The sequence below is a fragment of the Xiphophorus hellerii genome, chromosome 11, assembly GCF_003331165.1.
Source record: "Xiphophorus hellerii strain 12219 chromosome 11, Xiphophorus_hellerii-4.1, whole genome shotgun sequence".
Taxonomy (NCBI): Eukaryota; Metazoa; Chordata; class Actinopteri; order Cyprinodontiformes; family Poeciliidae; genus Xiphophorus; species Xiphophorus hellerii.
Genome location: NC_045682.1, coordinates 10,604,101 through 10,621,698, shown reverse-complemented (window position 1 = coordinate 10,621,698; position 17,598 = coordinate 10,604,101). Strand labels below are relative to the sequence as shown.

The 17,598-nt window shown below is 48.2% G+C and overlaps 1 protein-coding gene across 3 annotated transcripts in view; it reads left to right on the top strand.

Annotated features, from left to right (window-relative positions):
- The window catches only part of LOC116728319 (pecanex-like protein 3), a 43,290-nt gene that overhangs the window by 18,000 nt on the left and 7,692 nt on the right, over positions 1–17,598 (top strand). For 2 of the 3 annotated variants that reach the window (XM_032576347.1, XM_032576346.1), the window contains exons 22-30: positions 13,775–13,919; positions 14,050–14,227; positions 14,327–14,435; positions 14,568–14,697; positions 14,807–14,865; positions 15,383–15,598; positions 15,977–16,230; positions 16,843–17,073; positions 17,173–17,276. In XM_032576347.1, coding sequence (XP_032432238.1) covers positions 13,775–13,919; positions 14,050–14,227; positions 14,327–14,435; positions 14,568–14,697; positions 14,807–14,865; positions 15,383–15,598; positions 15,977–16,230; positions 16,843–17,073; positions 17,173–17,276 — 1,426 coding nt within the window. The remainder of the gene's footprint in view (positions 1–13,774; positions 13,920–14,049; positions 14,228–14,326; positions 14,436–14,567; positions 14,698–14,806; positions 14,866–15,382; positions 15,599–15,976; positions 16,231–16,842; positions 17,074–17,172; positions 17,277–17,598) is intronic. The other variant, XM_032576348.1, reaches the window with a different exon arrangement.

The following is a 17,598-nucleotide window of genomic DNA, read 5'->3' as shown; positions in this document are numbered from 1 at the left end:
TAGGGGGGAGGGGCTGGTAGTTCCTCTTTTTGCAACGACAAAGTGCTTTCAGCCACGCCACCAAGACGATTTTGCCGATGAGTATTGCTACGGCGACGCCCAGGAGACCTAAGAGATATGGCCATAGCAGGCTCAAAGCGTCTAGCAGCCACTGTTCAACAATGTTGAGGCCTTCTTCCACCACATGAGCAACTTCTTCCACAACCTCGGTGGCGACGGCCACCAAAGTTGCTCCCAAAGTCTCATACCAGAAACAGTCATGTTTATCAGAGCCTTCTCCACATTGCTGCCAATTCTCCGTAGTGGTGGAGCAGGTGAGATTGGAATACAACAGGTTGGGTCCTACCCAGTCAAACCCTGAGTCTATGTTCCCTTCACACAGACTTTTCCGAAAAGCATGTCCTTCGGCGATGGCTATAAGGGGATTTGGAATGAACGGAACGGGTAGTCCAAGAATGCTCTTGCGCTTCTGGAGATGATATCCTAGGATTGCGTCGGTGCATGTCCGTCCGCTCACTATCGCCCTTCGCCATTGTCCATTGATTTTTCGCCAAGTGACCTCAGAAGAGTGAGTGTCATACTCATCTGCATAATGATCTGTGCAGTAGCTTTCCCACCCCCGGACAGTTCCGCAGGGTCGTCTGGCCAAACTTATTACGCATTCAAGGATGTTTTTTGTATTATTCTTACAAGTTATGCGCCAAGGCCTGGGGTTGACATAGCTGTCAGGTCTCCAAAAAACTCCAGGCCAAATCATGCGGTCTTTAGAATAAACCGTGGCGATGTACTGGTACTTGACCCAATAGTTTGTTGATTCCGTGAGGCATGGTGTTACCCAAGCTTCAAACTCATCTTGTTGGAGTCCCCACCACTCGTAGTCCCAATTTCGAGTGTAATCCTCGTACCAGGCCCGCAGAGCCCACTTGGCCGTAGGTGCCTTGTCAGGATCAGGGCAGTTGTACCTCCAGGTGGAGTGAAAAGCGTTTCCAGTTTGCCAGAGGTCACATCGTGGCGATGAGTGGGTTTTCTTCCAACAAGTGTCATTAAGGCTCTCAAAAATTCTCTTGGCGACACACCTGTCAATCTTTGCAAAGTCATTTTTAGGAGCCTTCAGAAGGTCATCGGGAGTTGGAAGGGGTTGTGTACGCAAATTGGCAATGTGTAGCTCCTCCAACCCAGTATGAGAGCGAACCGTTCCCTCCGGGAAATCTCCCATAAAGAACGTCTGGTCTTTGGCTATGTATGTCCATGGGAATGAGTTGTTCAGCCAGGTTTCAATTTCCGTACGTACTGAACGTGTAGAGTGCCAGAAATCAGCCCAGTATTCTTCTATGGCTGTAACTATATAATTCTGTCCCGCACATTGCACAAACTTATTCCAGAGGCAAGGATTTAACCAAAGAAAGTGGTGTTTGTAACAGTGCTGTTGCTCGGCCTGATACATAACCTGTCTAGGTCCTTGTCTGATCAGGAAAGCCGTTATGTTAGTCAAATTGGCTGGTGTAGGCGAAATCGTTGCATTGACTGGAAAATTACCTCGGGAGGCATTTCGGAAGGTCCAGTTGCCCGGCGGTGCGGTTGGGATGGTGTCATCCACCCTGCAGTTGAGGTGATAGTCTCCCCAAAAGTCTCCTCGTGGGAGCCAGGCTCGACAGCCTGAGGACCTGTGTGGGGCTGGGTATACTACTTCGGTATCCCAGTACCCTTGACTTGGCAACAATAGCAGCGATCGACAAGCCATGTTGCAATGCCATTCTGGCATACCTCGGTCCGGGTGAATCCAGTTGCATCTGACGGTCCGTCGTTCTTTGTGTTGTAGAACCCGTATCCAGCAGAGCACTCCGGTGTCGAGGAAGTCATAGTTGTAGATCTCCCAGGTGCGATTCAGAAGGCCGTCCAGAGTGGAGTCGTTCAGTCCGAAAGCTCGGTGTTCCACGTATTTTTTACCGTTGTCCTTGGCGAACAGTCCGGTTCGGTTCTGGACAGAAGTTTCGTTGTCCCATGGCACAAAAATAGCCGTGGTGCTTGTATTCCAACAGTTGAAGTTAGCGTACTTGGAATGTCCATAGGTGACTCTTGTATGCGTAAGATACCACGGTCCAACTCCGATGAAGTAGAAGATAGTAGCAAGAACAGCAGCAGCAAACAGCAGGGCAAGAAGCGTTAGCAGCCCTTTCAGGCATAGGGATTTTCCGGTTATCGTAGTCGTTTTCCGTAGCAAAGGTTCGTTAGAGGTTTCCGAGTCGTCGTCAGTGTCAGTAGAGCTGTCTGATTCCGATGTAACATCCAGCAACTCCGGGTCTGTAGGCCGGCGCCTCATGCCGATAGCATCCATCCTGGCCAGATTAGTGCTTCTCTGGGATCCGATGTATCAGGCTTTGCACAGATTTTCCTCAAAGCCTTGAGGTGGCCCTGGTTGGCAGGGTTCTTTCCAACCCGTCTGGTGGCCCTTCTCTGCTGCAGGGCTGTAAATATGGGAGAGGGGTAGGGTAAATCAGGCTCCAACCCCCTCCACACCCACTTCCAGTGGAACACCCTCCAGTAGTCCGGCCGAGGAAACGGGCCTTGGGCGGTGCCAGTTTTCAGCGCCTGGTCATACCAGGATTCGTGTTTGTACCCTATTGGGGCAGGTACTGAGATGTAGGTGTACAATGATTGTCCATGCAGAGTTAGTCTAGTGCGGTACCCCCAGGATGACGGAGTATAAATCCTCTGGTGTGGTGGATTGGGGTAGACCCTGTCTATTTCCAATTTCAATGGAAGCCTGGTGTTATTAAATATATAACAATTCTGGATTATTTCCCTCTTTATTATGGTTTTCGCCATGCTTGGTGAAGTGGTCCAAATGACCATGTCATTGAGTGAAACTTCACAATACAGTCCTTGCAGTGGTTCAAGATAATGGGGACCCCACCTAATCCGTAGCTCGATCCCCCGTACCCTGAAATACACTGTATTAAAAGTCCATGGTAGAGATCTTGGACACATAGGCGAGATTGATGCATAACTAACCGTGTTGTCGGATCCTCTTCCTTGCCAAGCAGGCGGTGCGGTAGGGATAAATAGATGTGGCTTCGTGGGAGGGGGCGTCGTGTATTCTTCACTTTCCCCTACCTGTTTTACGTTTTGGAAATTGGTGGGTCGGAGATATATGAGATACTTGAGAAAATAGGCCTCGGTGAGCGGATTGGAAACAGTGTAATCTTCTCTTGGCATATCTAGTAGAATGGAGGTGGTAGGGAGTCTTAAAAACGGGCCTCTGTCTGATAGTCCCGATGAGACTCCAACCCCCACTTTGAACAATCTAGTCACAAAACACTGTCTCCCCTTTCGCTTTTTGGTTTTTTGCTGACCTTCCGACTTGACGACTCGTTTTCCTCCTTCCGGTGCGTCCATCAGTCTTGGTTCTTCCTCCTCCATGGAAATGCTGAAGTGAGTCTTTCCCAGGCGTGCGTCTTTGGTTTCTTCTTAGGAGGCTCTGGTTCCGTGCAGGACGCGGTGGCGAAAGTTTGGTCGTCCGGCACCGTTGTAATGGTCGCTCCGACCGAGTAGATCCCTTTATAGGGGACGGTGACCATGCGCACTGACAGCTGAATCTGGCAGGTGGTGCTGGGATCAGAGGGCGTACTCACTCTTTGGGCCACGCCTCCTGGGTGTTGCAAAATCCCGTCCCGAAACTGGGACTCCGCTGTCACTCTGTATAGGCGGGACTTCTCCTTCGGTCTCACCGTACTACTGCCCCACCCGTCTATTTCAGTGGTGCAATAATACAGCTCCGAGCTGCGTATTCCACTTTCTTTTGGTACGTCCGGTAGATCCGTCACAGGGATGGTACAGTCATTGATGACCTCCAGGACCAGATGTGCCCACGTAGTTAACTCCCAGGGGCCTGTCCAACCTCCATTAATGGCCTGTTCTTTAGTGTCATCTGGAAGTGCATTAAGCCCCCCGGCCGACGGTTGGTACTCCTGCTGGCGTAAGACCCGGAAGACCATGGGGTAGTGGATGGTGTTCAGTGGTGGGATTGACAGGGATGCTCTAGCGGGGTCATACGGCCAGGCGGCGTTAACAGATTCCCACAGGATGTCATGGGGCCCCTCGTCCCTTCTCCATACCCATTGGTCTGCTTCCTCTGGGGTGTTCGGGGGAGCTGAAGGCCCCAGTAATCCTATGGGTATGGGGCTCCCATAGTTTGGCTGTACTTGTCCATACGTTCTGTAGTATCGCAGCGAGCTATAAAACCGTGCCACCTGCCATCCTTCAGCTTCACCTGTTAGGGTCACTTCTCCCCCTCGCAGCTGGTCCCGGCATACAGAACAGTGGCTTAGATTGTCTCCATCCCACATGCAAAAACAACCACTTGGCTCGTCCTCCTGCCAGGTCCAGTGGGTCTCCAACTTAATCCGGGGTAGGTAACCCACACGGCAGTTCCCGCAAATCAGGTTGCTCAAAACCGTGACCGGGGAAACACGAAGATGTTGTAGTCCCTCCGCAGTAGCTCCTTGTCGCACGGGTTTTTCACGGCCCGGTCCTTCCCAGATGATAGGGAGTTGGTTGCCTGCCAAACAAACTGGACAGCGACCCTTAGCTTTTCCCCAAATCAGCATTTCTCTCTCCTCCGACAGGACTCCATTTTTAGCCCAATCCAATTTCTTCAGGGCTCGTCCTGCCCAAATCCCTGAAGGTGTTCTTCTAATTACAACCACCCCTTTCACGGTGGCCAGTCCGAGATAGGGTGGAATGATACATGATTCACTGGCCATTTTACCGGCTTCTGTTTCGCTTTAGTCAGGAACTGGCTTGAGCTGCTCGACTCCTTGGATCCCTTTTCTTTCTAGCAATACTGTGTTCCTATCCAGTATTTGCTTGACGATGTCAGTTGTCTCAAACTTGGGTTTCACTGCTGCATGTACAGGTTGCTCTCTTGCTTTGACCCACACGCGCTGTCCCTCTCGGAATGGCACTCTGGGCGTCAGCTTCTCCTTTTTGTCGCTGGAGCCCCGCCCCACTTCCTTCGTGGTGAACGGCCGTTGGTTGAGTTCCATCGCAGGGGCGGGTCTTTCGGCTCTGCTTCTGTCGTTCAGGGCCTGCCCTATTTCCACCGCTTGGGTGCTCCAGCTGTTGGTGTTAGCATTTTTAGCTATCCAGCTTTTCACTAACCCTATGGCTCGTTCCACCACTCCGTTAGCTTGTGGGGTGTAGGGTGGCGAGTAAACTCGCATTACTCCATACTTCTGACACCACTGGTCAACCTGTGAATTACGGAAATGAGTCCCATTGTCCGTAGCGCAGCTCTTTCGGGATTCCCAGGGCACTGCATACTTGTTCCAGCATGCCGACAACGCTATTGCCGTTTGCTTTCCTGGCTGCTTTTGTAGTTACAAACCCCGACATAGAATCCACCAGCACTAAGAGGTACTTTTCACCTCTCCTTCCTGTTATCCCCATGGGACCTGCAACATCCATGCAGACTGAGCCCCAGGGGACCGTGCTTTTGATGGACAACCCATCCATCCGCTGCCCTCGGCGACCTGCGTTGTATTGACCACACACTTCACAGTCCCTTAGCACGCGTTGGACTTGTTTTACTGGGATCCAAAGATCTTGCTCCTCCAGTTCCTTACGGGTAGGTCGCACGCCTGCATGTCCAAGGGCCTCATGCACGCTCCGCACGACCTCGACCACGTACTTCTTCTGGGACCTCCCGTCCTTTGGGAGTTCTGTCCCACTTCTCGGTACCGACAAAGACGATCTTTCTTTGTTGGACATAACAGTCCACTTCATCATTCCCACGCCAATGAGCTCCCTCATGCGTGTGTGCTCTTTGATGCTCAACATCTATTTCCAACTGCAGTTTTAGCTCAGCAATCTTTTTCCACAAGTCTTTGTGTGCCACTGGCTTGCCCTTTGCTGTCTCGAAACCATTTTCTTCCCAAATGGCCAAGTCCTCTCTAAGGGCCTGAGCACAGTAGTAACTGTCGGTTACTAACCTGGCACTTTTGATTTTCCTTTTCACCAGCTCCAGCAATCCTTCCAGTACTGCCGTCACTTCTCCGGCTTGAGCACTACCGGGGGCCTTTCCTTTCTGACGGCATTTCTCTTTGCCGTCCTGCTTCAGAATAAATCCCCAGTATGCCGACTGGTCGGACCCCTTTCTGGATCCATCGGTGTAGATTGTCCATTCCGGTTGTCCTGGCTTCTCAGGTGTTTCTTGTGGTTTTTTCTTACTAGTGGGTTGTGCTGGCCCAATTTCAAGCTCCGGGTCCAGCAAGATGTCCTCCCATCTTCCCCACCGAGTATTGGTTGCTTTAGTACTTTCCACAGTCCCTTTTCTTAGGTACTTGTGAACTTGGCTTTGTGTGATGACTTTAACTGGTTGTCCTTGTGCTAAATCCTTCAGCACACCCCAATAGCGGGCTAACACCGCTAGCTCTTTCTCTTCCTGCGGGTATTTCTTCTCAACAGAAGTTAGGGTGTAACTCCACAGGGTAACCAAGCCTCCATTTTCGTTACTTACTTTGATCATGGCATCGTCATTCTCGCAGCTGATTTCTGCCACTAGTCTTTCTGACAAACTCCTTGGCTCCAATCTCACAGCTGCTTGAATGGCCCTTCTCAGTTCCTCTAGGTTCTGTTGATTGGCTGCTGTCCAAATCCAGGGTCTTTTTCCGTCTTTCTCATCGTCCTCACTTTTCCTCAGGCAGTGGTACAAGGGTTTGGCATATTTCTGATAGTTGGGTACATGGTCTCTGACATAGTTGCACAGTCCCAATATTTTCTGCAAGTCATTTTCTGACTGAGGTGGTTGAATGTTCGTCAGCTTTTCTCTGTACCCATCCGAGAGTCCCAAGTCCGACGTGACTTGGAAACCCAGATAGTTCACTTGGAACTGTCCAAATTGACATTTCTTGAGGTTTAGCTTCAAACCTGCCTTGGTGAGGTTTTCAACTACTTTTTGTAGCCTTTCTAAGTGTTCTTCTTCTGTGTCATCAGCAATAAAAACATCATCAATGTACACAGTAGCACCTACGTCCCCCAGTACCTCCATCACTGCTGACTGGAACACATTTGGGGAGTTCTTGTAGCCCTGGGGTAACCTTTGCCACACATAGCTTTTGCCTTTGTGGGTGAATGCAGTTTTACCTTGTGACTGTCTGGCGAGGCGTAGGGAGAAAAATCCATTAGCTAGGTCGATGCAAGACTTGAACTTCTTGACTCGAAGAGTTTTCAGCGCTCCTTGTGGATTGATTAGACTGGCTCGGTTTGCTATTGTTCTCCGATTCAGGGCCTTGAAGTTGATAACTGGCCTCCAACCCCCTCCAGCCGATTCAGGTTTCTTCACCGCCTGGATGGGGCTGTTGGTGATCGGGTTGAGTTCCTCTCTGATGATTCTCTAGGGCACCCAGTTCCTTCACGATCTTGTCCATCTCCTCGACTGCTCCTGGGTTCAACGGGTACTGCCGAACAGGTGGATGAACCCCACCTTCGATGTGATGAACAAACTTTGGGCCCAAATCTCCACAATCGTTCTTGAACCGTGCCACCTGCGCCGTAACGATGATCTCACGCAGCTTCTCTTTCCCAGCCGGGGAGAAGTCACTCTCTTCAAGTTTCTGTTCTGTCACCGCTGGTATGTCAACTGGTTTGTACCAGTCTTGCTTTTCTGATCCTGTTTGGGTCGGGCCGACTTTCACCAACCTTGCTTTCAAGCTTGTCAGCCTTCGCTCCAGTCTGCGATGTGTGCCTTTCTTTTTACTGAGTTCGTCTAAGTCTTTTACTGTGAGGAGATTGTAGGGACCTTTCACCCACACTACTCCTTTCCAGGTCCCATACGGCATTTCTTCTACTTTTCCATTAGCAAACTGAACCTTTAGGTGTCCTGCTGTTTTTAGGTCTTTGCGGGTCATAGACACCTCCGCTCCGGTGTCCACCAGGTAGGGTACTCCCTCCACTTTAGCGTAGATTTCGTCCCCTTCCCAGTAGGCATTTTCTAAAATGACCCGCGACCTGGACGCCATTACTTTGGTGACCCTCCGGCCCCGGCTTTACGGGACTCACGGAGGGCCGTCCTCTCTTCTGGGCTCAATTTCCTATACTCCTCATCTGTCAGGAACTGACCTTTTCCTGGCTGGTTTGATGAAGCCGGAGGGTTGGTCGGTTTCCCTTGTGGTCCTGGTGGTTTCTGCTGGAACGGCCGGTTCCGGAAGTTGGATGGCGGTGCTCCTTGTTGAAACGGTCTGCTCTGGAAGTTGGATGGCGGTGCTCCTTGCTGGAACGGTCTACCCTGGAAGTTGGATGGTTGTCTGATGTTAACCCTTCCAGGTGGCTTTGCCGGTTGGCTAGCCTCCTTCTTCCTTTTGTCCTCGTAGTACTGCTGTTCCAGGTCGAATCCTTGCACTGCTACATCCATCTGAGCGACTGTTGTGCTTCTCACTGGCAACTTCACGAACACGATCTCTCCTCTGCGTCCTTTTGTCACCTCACGCAGTACTTTCACATATCTCGCAGGGGAAACGGTTTGCTTAAGTGTGTGCCAAAGTGGTTCCAACCGGCTTCCCCTGTCCAGCCGTCCCCTGGCCCTCTTCACCTGGGACTCTTCATCATCCATGTCCTCCAACACCAGCCTTTCATAGTTGCTTTGTGCTGAATCTGTTCCAACCATCGGGTCTGTAGTCACGCTGGTCAGCCACAACTTTTTGGCTCCCTCATGGCTGGTGGTAGACAGCACGGTTGGCCAAACATCTTTCAAATACTCTTCATTGTTTTCGTCTGCATTTTTACTCCTAATCACCAGCCTTAGATTCTTCAATTCGGCGTAAGCATCTTGTCCTGTATTAGTGGCAGGTGGCTGAGCTGACACCTCTGGTTGTCTCACCGGGATCTGTGGTCCTGGCTCCGAAGACGTCGCCTGAGGTTCCTCTTCATCAGCCGACACTTCGTCCAGCTGCTGTTGAGTTTCCCTGGAGTACTTGTAGGCGGCTTTCTTCAGTCGTCGCAGCATCACATCATACATAATTCCAATGTATGCGTTCCTGAAGTTGGTAGTCAGGGAATAGTGTGCTGTCAGGGTGGAGCAGGATGGTGTCATCAGGATGTTAGCCCATTCTCCGATTGTCGCTTCCACCTCGAGCTGCACCCGGTCTCCCAACCTGCTGGCCCATCCCGCCTGGGATCTGGTACTCGGTCTGGCCGACCTCTGGTACATACGTACGCCGTCCGTCCTTAGCCTGCACAGGGCCCCAGGTCACGTCTCTTGCCAGTCTCTCAGAAGATCCTTCGATGTCGAAAGTTTCTATTTCTTTCTTCTTTCCCCGGTGCTGTCCTGTTCGGAGTGTCTTATGCTCGGCTGGTAGTTGCTTTGGGTCGGAGAAGACGCTGCCGTGATCGCTCTCCTCTTCTTCTTCTCCAGGATGTTCGATCTCCGGTTGCTCCTCTTCGTCCTCCGAGTCGCTGATGTCCTCATACTGCTGTTGTCGAAAAGGTTCTCTCCTGGGGGAGTTCAGCGGTCGAATCTTAGCTGGTTTCATCGGTCCTTCTTCTTTCGGGACCGTCGGCTGCTCATTCTTGACTCTACCTGTGTTGGGCTTTTTCAGTTCACTGCGGCTCTCCTCAAAAGAGAACTCCTTAACGTACTTTGCTGCGGAGAACCCTGGTTTGACAGGTGCCTCCTTTATTTTTATCCTGGGTGGCTGCACGGTCTTGGCTTTACCTATCTGGGTGGTGTTTGAAGCCTCACTCTGGGGAATTTTTAAGGGATATTTCTTGACTTCTTGTGATGGATGGCTAATGCGGCATTGCTCCTCCATCTCAGCTGCCAATTGCACCCCTTGCTCAGTGCGGAGTCGATGCAGACGGGGGTCAACCACCACCACCACTTCTTTGAACACAAAGAAATGACTGTTGGTCCTGGTTATATTCACCACTCCGTTCTCTGCAATCGACCTGGCGGTGTCCCTTGGCAGGTCCGTCGATCTCAGTCCCTGCACGCTCACCATTACTCTTCTCATGCCTTCGTTGCTGGCCATCACTAGGCCCCGCTCGAGTCCGTGCCACATCTTCTTCCGATATTCTTCCAGACTCTCTCCTTTTTGGTAACCGTCTATCGGGACTAGGATTACAGCCCCATAAGGGAGACTATAGCCTTTCATTACTATTACGTCTCCTCGAGTTGCTGCACTACAGGAAGTTTCCAGCAATTTTAACTCTGATTTGTAACATTTTCCTGCCTGGTTCTTTAGGTTGCGTCGGAAGTTTTTGTTGTGGATCTTGTATCTATCATTGGTGAACACAATTAGTCCATCCCCCTCAAGATCCCATATTCCTCCAATAAACTGATAAATCATGTGCCCGGATTGCAGCCTTATGCTGATTGTCCCCGGTGGTATTTCGGCTAACTCTCGGGCCATCCTCCAGGCATCTGATTTCTGAGTCTTCTTCTTGGGGCGGCCGGGGCCCCACTGCTCCTCGTCCGATTCCTCTTCGTCCTCGTCGGAACTGTTGGCCGATGGGGTCCTTGTAGGTGGCAGTGGCTGCCTCCTTTCCGTGCTGTGGACTCGGGGATGAAACCCGAGCTCCCGACCCCGTTGAGTGGACCAATTTCTGGCCGCTTGCTCCCATTGCTCCTCAGAGAGACTGCCGACGTGCGATCCCTCGGGGTCTTCCTCATTGGCTGGTGCAGGTGGGATGTCCTCGTTCCGCGATGGACCCGGTTGAGCAGGGATGCCTTTGTCGTCATCGTTGTTGCTGTCACCGCAGTCGTTGTCGTCGCTGCCGGCCGTCAGGTCTATCAGGTCCCTCGGAGGTTGCTTCTGCGGGCGAGTCGGTGTCGGGGCTCTGCTGGGCAGTCGGGACGGAGGCTCAGCCACCTCCGACCTTGCCTCTTCGAGGGTTTGCTCCTTTTCCTTGCCTTCTTTGTCTCTTTTGTAGGCGTGCAGTTTTTCCAGGGCCTCCGAACACTCTTTGTAATGGCGCACCCCCTGTGTTTGGGGGTTCACCAGGATTCCGTCGATGCCCGCTGCTATTGTAGCGGTTTTTACCACACGATCATACTTTTCGGAGGGGCTGTAGATAGTCCGCAGCGTACCCTCCGTCCATTCTTCAAGGAGCTTGGCGAACCACCTCAGCCATTCTGCAGCCTCCGTCTTCTTGGTAACCTTCACTGGGCATCTGACGACTCCCAGACGGTGACCCTGTTTAAGTTGGGTGCAGTAGTATACGTGATGCCGCACTAGGATCTCCAGTAAGTCCTGAACCCTGTCCTTACTGGTGTTGTAGTGGGAGTCAAAGAACATTCTTTTATTTATCTCAGTCCAGGATTCCAATCCATCACCGAGTAATATCAGCTGTACAGGAATTCGTGTTAGAATAGATTGGGAAAGACGGGATTGATGATTTTCCCCGTCTTGGCTGATGTGGCTTGCCCCTTGTCCCATCGCTGGCTTCTGTAGGGGATCCAGTTCCCCTCTTTCTTCGTCTTCACTCATAGTTGTCTTTGTCTTTCGAGTCGCCTATCCCCCAAAGCCTCTCTTTGCGCTTTCGAGTAGGGATGGGTCCAGGCTGTGTTGGCTACTGGCTTCACTGTCTGGATCTGGTCATTCCATCCTCAGTAGAAGCTTTCCCTCACCTGCATGCTATACAGTTACTGCGAGGGTTGTGACTGATGGCCTTATCAGTCACCACTAACTCTCTTCCCTAAGAGTTAGTGACCCAAGTGAGCTATTCAGAGTCTCACATCTGTTTTCACTGACTTGGTGTCTTTGGGGCCCGCCTACTCAGTTGTGCGCCGCCCCACGTTGGGCGCCATGAAGGTTATCCTGCAATAGTCAGCCCCGCCCACTCCTCACTACTTCACAGGGCTGCCTACTGACCAGTTCTCCGTCTAACAGGGTCCGGAAAATCTCTGAGACCTGGGTATTACCCTAAAAGTACTCTATAAGAGATAATCTATTTAAACTGGTGGCGAAAGTGATTCGTCTAGCTCTAACTACCTCCAATCCAGAAGTTATGACCCTTTACAGTTAAGAAACAATCAGCTGAGTAGCCCTCACAGCTGCATAATTCCAATAACCACTTCTGTTAACGGTAGCCCACTTTCTAAATCATAACTTGCACTTGGAACCGGCTAGATTATGTTTAGTGACTTAGATGTAAGTCCCAGGGTCATTATTTACTCTCACCAAAGGAAATTATGAAGCCTCCTATTTACTGGAATCATGTACATTAGTTTTACCTTAATTAAAAGAACTGGACAAAGATTAAATGACTCTATTAATTCCAATGTCCACCAACCTCATTAGAATTTTGTAGTATAAATTTATTAAGCAAGCTTAAGCAGGGATATGCGACATACAAATCAATAATCAATCGTATATAGATCAAAAACAGTGTAATAAAATTTACATGTACAATCATACTACCCTGTCTCCTTTCCCTAAGAGTTAAGTCGCACGTTCTGAAATGGAATTTCAATGAGCAGATTCAACTCATACCCAGAAGATGGTGGATCTTTTGGCAACAGGAATTTCTAGCATCCTTGGTTGAGGTCTTTGCCTTGTGTGGAAAAATCCTCCTTAGAAAGGAAACAAAGCAGAACGGGTTCGAATCCTTTTGCAAACCCCAGTTCCTCATCCCTGAGGGACCTTTGTCCTTCCTCCAAGTCTTGTTGCAGAGTTTGAAATTGTTGCTGGGTTGAGACGAGACCAACGGTCGAATAAAGAACCAGAGATGGGGTGATGGGACCCAGTCTTTTCTTAGCGGTGTGAAGTCCGAGCTTCCCCGTGGTTCTGAAGTGCGGTCCGTAGCTGCTTCTGCAAGTTGTCTCTCCTTCTGCGCCGCCGGACTGGGAACGACTGGTTCCTCTTTTCGACCCCTTTTTATTCATTTCTCTACCATGTGTGTGTATGGGGAGGTTTGGTCTACGTGACTTTCTGCACACCTGCTGTGTCTCATGAAAAAGTCCCAAAGTTATCCAATCTGTCCGTACTTCCCTAAACCTGTTGCTTCAGCCAAACTCACCGCACCATCCATCCTGTGCGCCTTGGCCATCTGTTCAGAACTGCTTGCGACATTTCCTGTTATTCAGGGCTGTGCTGCACATTCGTCTTTCTATAACTCATTTTTATCTATTATAACTCAGTGAATTGATTTCAAATGATTACAACTTCATGTTCATTGACAATAAATCCCCCAGACATCTATCTCTTATTATTAATCATTAATCATAAATCATCAATCCTAATCTTTCCACAGTTAAATCATTACAGAAATCATTACAGATCACATTTCAGGAAATATATTTCAGAAGGTTATTATGTGATTACTTATACTCATATTTTTCAGACTTATTCAACTTAATTAACTTTTAATCAAACTACAAGATTACTTTATTTCTTCCAAGCCATTATGCACCTTTTTCTGCGTGTGCCTGGAAAGATCTCATACCCTTATGCCAGTTTTCTTGACAATGCCGAGTACCAACACATACCACACTTATTAATTTTTTATTTCTCAATAATAATGATAATTATAAATATTTAATGCTGCATCTCAAACTCTCAAACATAATGCTTTGAAGTTTTGTGGCTGTAATGTGACAAAATGGCAAAAAAAAAAAAAGAGTCCTTCTTATTCAGCGTCTAATTAACAGCAACATTTCTACCTCCAGGTTATTTTTCAGCCAGATTTTACAGCTTTGATTTGAAGGGTGCACTTTTAACTGTGGATTTGTGTCTGGAACAGTCTGTGTAACGTTGTTTTCGCTCTCTGCCTTCCCTAGATGCTGCTCAGCTGATGTGGTTTGAGAAGCTTTACGCGTGGCTTCAGTGCGTGGAGAAATACTTCATCTACCCAGCAGTGGTGCTGAACTCTCTAACAACCGAAGCCCGAACTGTCGGCCAGAGTCATAAAGATCTGGACATCTAGTAAGTCTTGTCAGGGTTGGGTTTTTAGCAAGCTTCCGGCACTTTTTTTTCCATCTGAAATCCTCAGTACAAAAACAGAATCTAGCTGTGGATGTTATGTTTAGCAGCGCGTGCCTGTGTTTCTCTCCAGCAGCCGAGCTCTCTTCATCTCAGTCGCAGGAATGAAGCTGCTGCGCTCATCCTTCTGCACCCCGTCTCAGCAGTACGTCACGCTGTGCTTTACCACGCTCTTCTTTCACTGCGACTATCCACACTTCTCGGAGACCTTCCTAATTGACTACTACTTCATGTCCATCGTCTTCAGCAAGGTGAGAACACAAAAGAAGTCATTTTCTCCAGTGGATTAAAAACACACATTTAAGACATTCCTACATATAATGGTGTTTTTTTTCTTTGTGTTTTGACAGATGTGGGATCTGCTGTACAAGTTGCGCTTTGTTCTGACTTACATAGCCCCCTGGCAGATCACATGGGGCTCAGCCTTTCACGCTTTTGCTCAACCGTTTGCCGTTCCTCGTATCCTTCTGTTAGTCCAACCTGTTAACAGTGTTGATGGAAAAAATTGAACTCTTCAAGTTATTTCTTGTTCCTTTCTTACAGTAATCAAATTGAATTTCCACATTGTGTCCTTAACTCGTGTTTCTTCAGACTCTGCTGTGCTTTTCGTTCAGGCGGTCTTCTCCGCCATCTTTTCCACGCCCCTCAACCCTGTTCTAGGCAGTGCCGTGTTCGTCACCTCTTACACGAGGCCTGTGAAATTCTGGGAGCGAGACTACAAGTATGTGTTTGACAATATTGCACATGCAAGTGTGAAAGTGCTGCTCATATACTCCAAATACTGGATAAAGTATTTAATGCTGCATTTAACACCAAAACCTTTTTTGCAGCACAAAGCGGGTCGACCATTCGAACACCAGACTCGCCACTCAGTTAGACCGCAACCCAGGTACGCCGCTAGTGATTTTCGCTCATGTTTTTACAGCACTTGCGAAATTTATACCTTTTATGTTTTCACATTTTATCATACAAATATCAACTTTAAAATTTTATTGGGGTGTCACTTAATAAATCAACACAGATTAGTACATAATTAAGTGAAAGAAAAATCATATTGTTTTTGACATTTTTCTGAATATTTCAGAAGTGGGGCATACTTGCATGTATTTGGTCAGGTTTTTAACATCTAAATAAACAATCAAGTGCACAAAAACTCATTGTCCTTTTCATTTAAAGGTTTACATTTTGTTGGATTTGTATTTAGCCTTTGCTGTACTTTCTAGAGCTTATTTTGCTGAAGGTACAGCTGCTGCTTTTGTGGGATGTTTCCTTACCATTCTTGTATTTAGGGTTATCAGAGGAAGGGTTAAACATCAAAAAGTCCAGGGGTATGAACACTTTTGCAAGACATCGTATTGTTTTGCGTCCTTGCTCTTATGGTGAGCATCTCTTCTTTTCCCCCGCAGGCGCCGACGACAACAACTTGAACTCGATTTTCTATGAGCACCTGACGCGCTCTCTGCAGCACAGCCTGTGTGGCGACCTGCTGCTCGGTCGCTGGGGCAACTACAGCACGGGCGACTGCTTCATCCTGGCGTCGGACTACCTCAACGCTCTGGTGCACATCATCGAGATCGGCAACGGCCTCGTCACCTTCCAGCTGCGTGGGCTGGAGTTCAGAGGTCAGCTGTGGCTTAGGATGCAAATGTATGGAGCCTTTGGAAGCTGCAACTGTTACCAGATAGCTATCACGTCTCAGTCTAGAGAGTTTTTACTTTCTAATTTCATTCATGAAAATGTTTCAAAAATGTCATTTTAAAAAAGGCTGAAGGGGTTTGTAGCAGAGCTTTTATGTCTAAAAATATTTTCATCTTGTCTTAAAATTACATTTTATGCACAGATTCTTGGCACTGTTATTTCTTACAGAGTATAAAAGCTGTTTATTTTGTTACAAGTTTCTGGAAGTTTAGTAATGTCCTACAGTTTCTAACCTTGCTTGATTAAATAGAAATGTCATCTTTGGCTTTGGGGCTGATTGTGATATGTCACACCCTGCCCAGGTACCTACTGTCAGCAGAGGGAGGTAGAGGCCATCACAGAGGGGGTGGAGGAGGACGAAGGCTGCTGCTGCTGCGAACCAGGTCATCTGCCACAGATGTTGTCCTTCAACGCTGCGTTTGGACAGCGCTGGCTGGCCTGGGAAGTGGCTGCCACCAAATATGTTCTGGAGGGCTACAGTATCAGCGACAATAACGCAGCCTCCATGTTGCAAGTGTTCGACCTGCGCAAGATTCTCATCACCTATTATGTGAAGGTAAGACGTTGGTCGGTGGAGGTTTGTATTCTAGCTGATGGATTCTTGACTTGATAACCAGCGGTACGATTCTCATGTAAGGTGTTACGTGTTGTAGACCGGAGGGAAACAATCTTGAAGTTAAAAGTTTTATTATATAAAACAAGAGGTACCTGGAGAATAACTAATGTTAACACATTGAAGTTAATTGTGTAAAATTCATCCAAATACACACAGTCTCAGGTTGTTTCTGTGCTGTTTGACTCTCCCTCAGTGGATGTCACCATCAGATATTATTTTTAGGAATTTGTATCTTTATTACATGAATGTCTATACTGATGTAGACTGGTGCCATGGCAACAGCTTCTCTTTTTCCAGAATCAGTTATTGGCCAATCATATCTCTTCTCTTAATTTCTTCTCTTTATACAAACGTTCACAAATATTGAGAATTGCTGTGATTTTAATAACTGTTAGTTATAATACCATGCAGTGCTCATGCACATGTATTCCTTCTGTACATTTATTCAATCTCACTGTTAATCATGCATTCTCTAACCATTAATTTCTCTCTAACCATTGTTTTAAATGTCACCGCTACATATTGGACTAATCTGGATGTTTGCGCCACCAGAGCATCATCTACTATGTGAGTCGGTCCCCTAAGCTTGAGGAGTGGCTGGCAAACGAGGCGATCCAGGAGGCTCTGCGGCCGTGCCTTGCCCCCAACTATGTGGACAGCGACCCCACCTTCAACTTGAACATCGACGAGGACTACGACCACCGAGCCTCGGGCATCACCCCCTCCTCATTCAGCATGGTTTACCTCGACTGGATTCAGTACTGCAACAGCAGGCGCCAAACGGTTAGACCCGACACGGCATGACGACAAGAAAACTAACAAGGAGAAATTGTAAATGTTGTATGTTTTAATTTCTTTTTTTACTTCATTTTGGTGTTGTAGCCAGTAACTTGTGAGAGAGATTCCCCACTCGTCAACCTGTGTTTTGGCCTTTGTATCCTGGGAAGAAGAGCTCTGGGCACAGCATCTCACAGCATGTCTGCAAGGTAAAAACCGCAAGACCACTTTCACATTATGTCACATTTCAACCGCATACTTAAATGTATTTTATTGGGATTTTAAGCACTCTATGAATCCACACTGTTTACCATAATGATGATGTAGAAGGGAAAGAAGCCTGGCTTTCTTTGTGTTTATCAATGAAAATTTGCAAGAAGAAAACGATGAGAAGTCTTATTTGTAGTTTGCAACAAACCATTTAGAGAGAACACAAAAGCAGCTCAAAAGTTTGGATGCCGTTCTTCAGCAGTCAGTGAAGCATTGGAGAAATGGCTGGAGCTAAATACAGTGCAATGCTGGAAGAAAGCT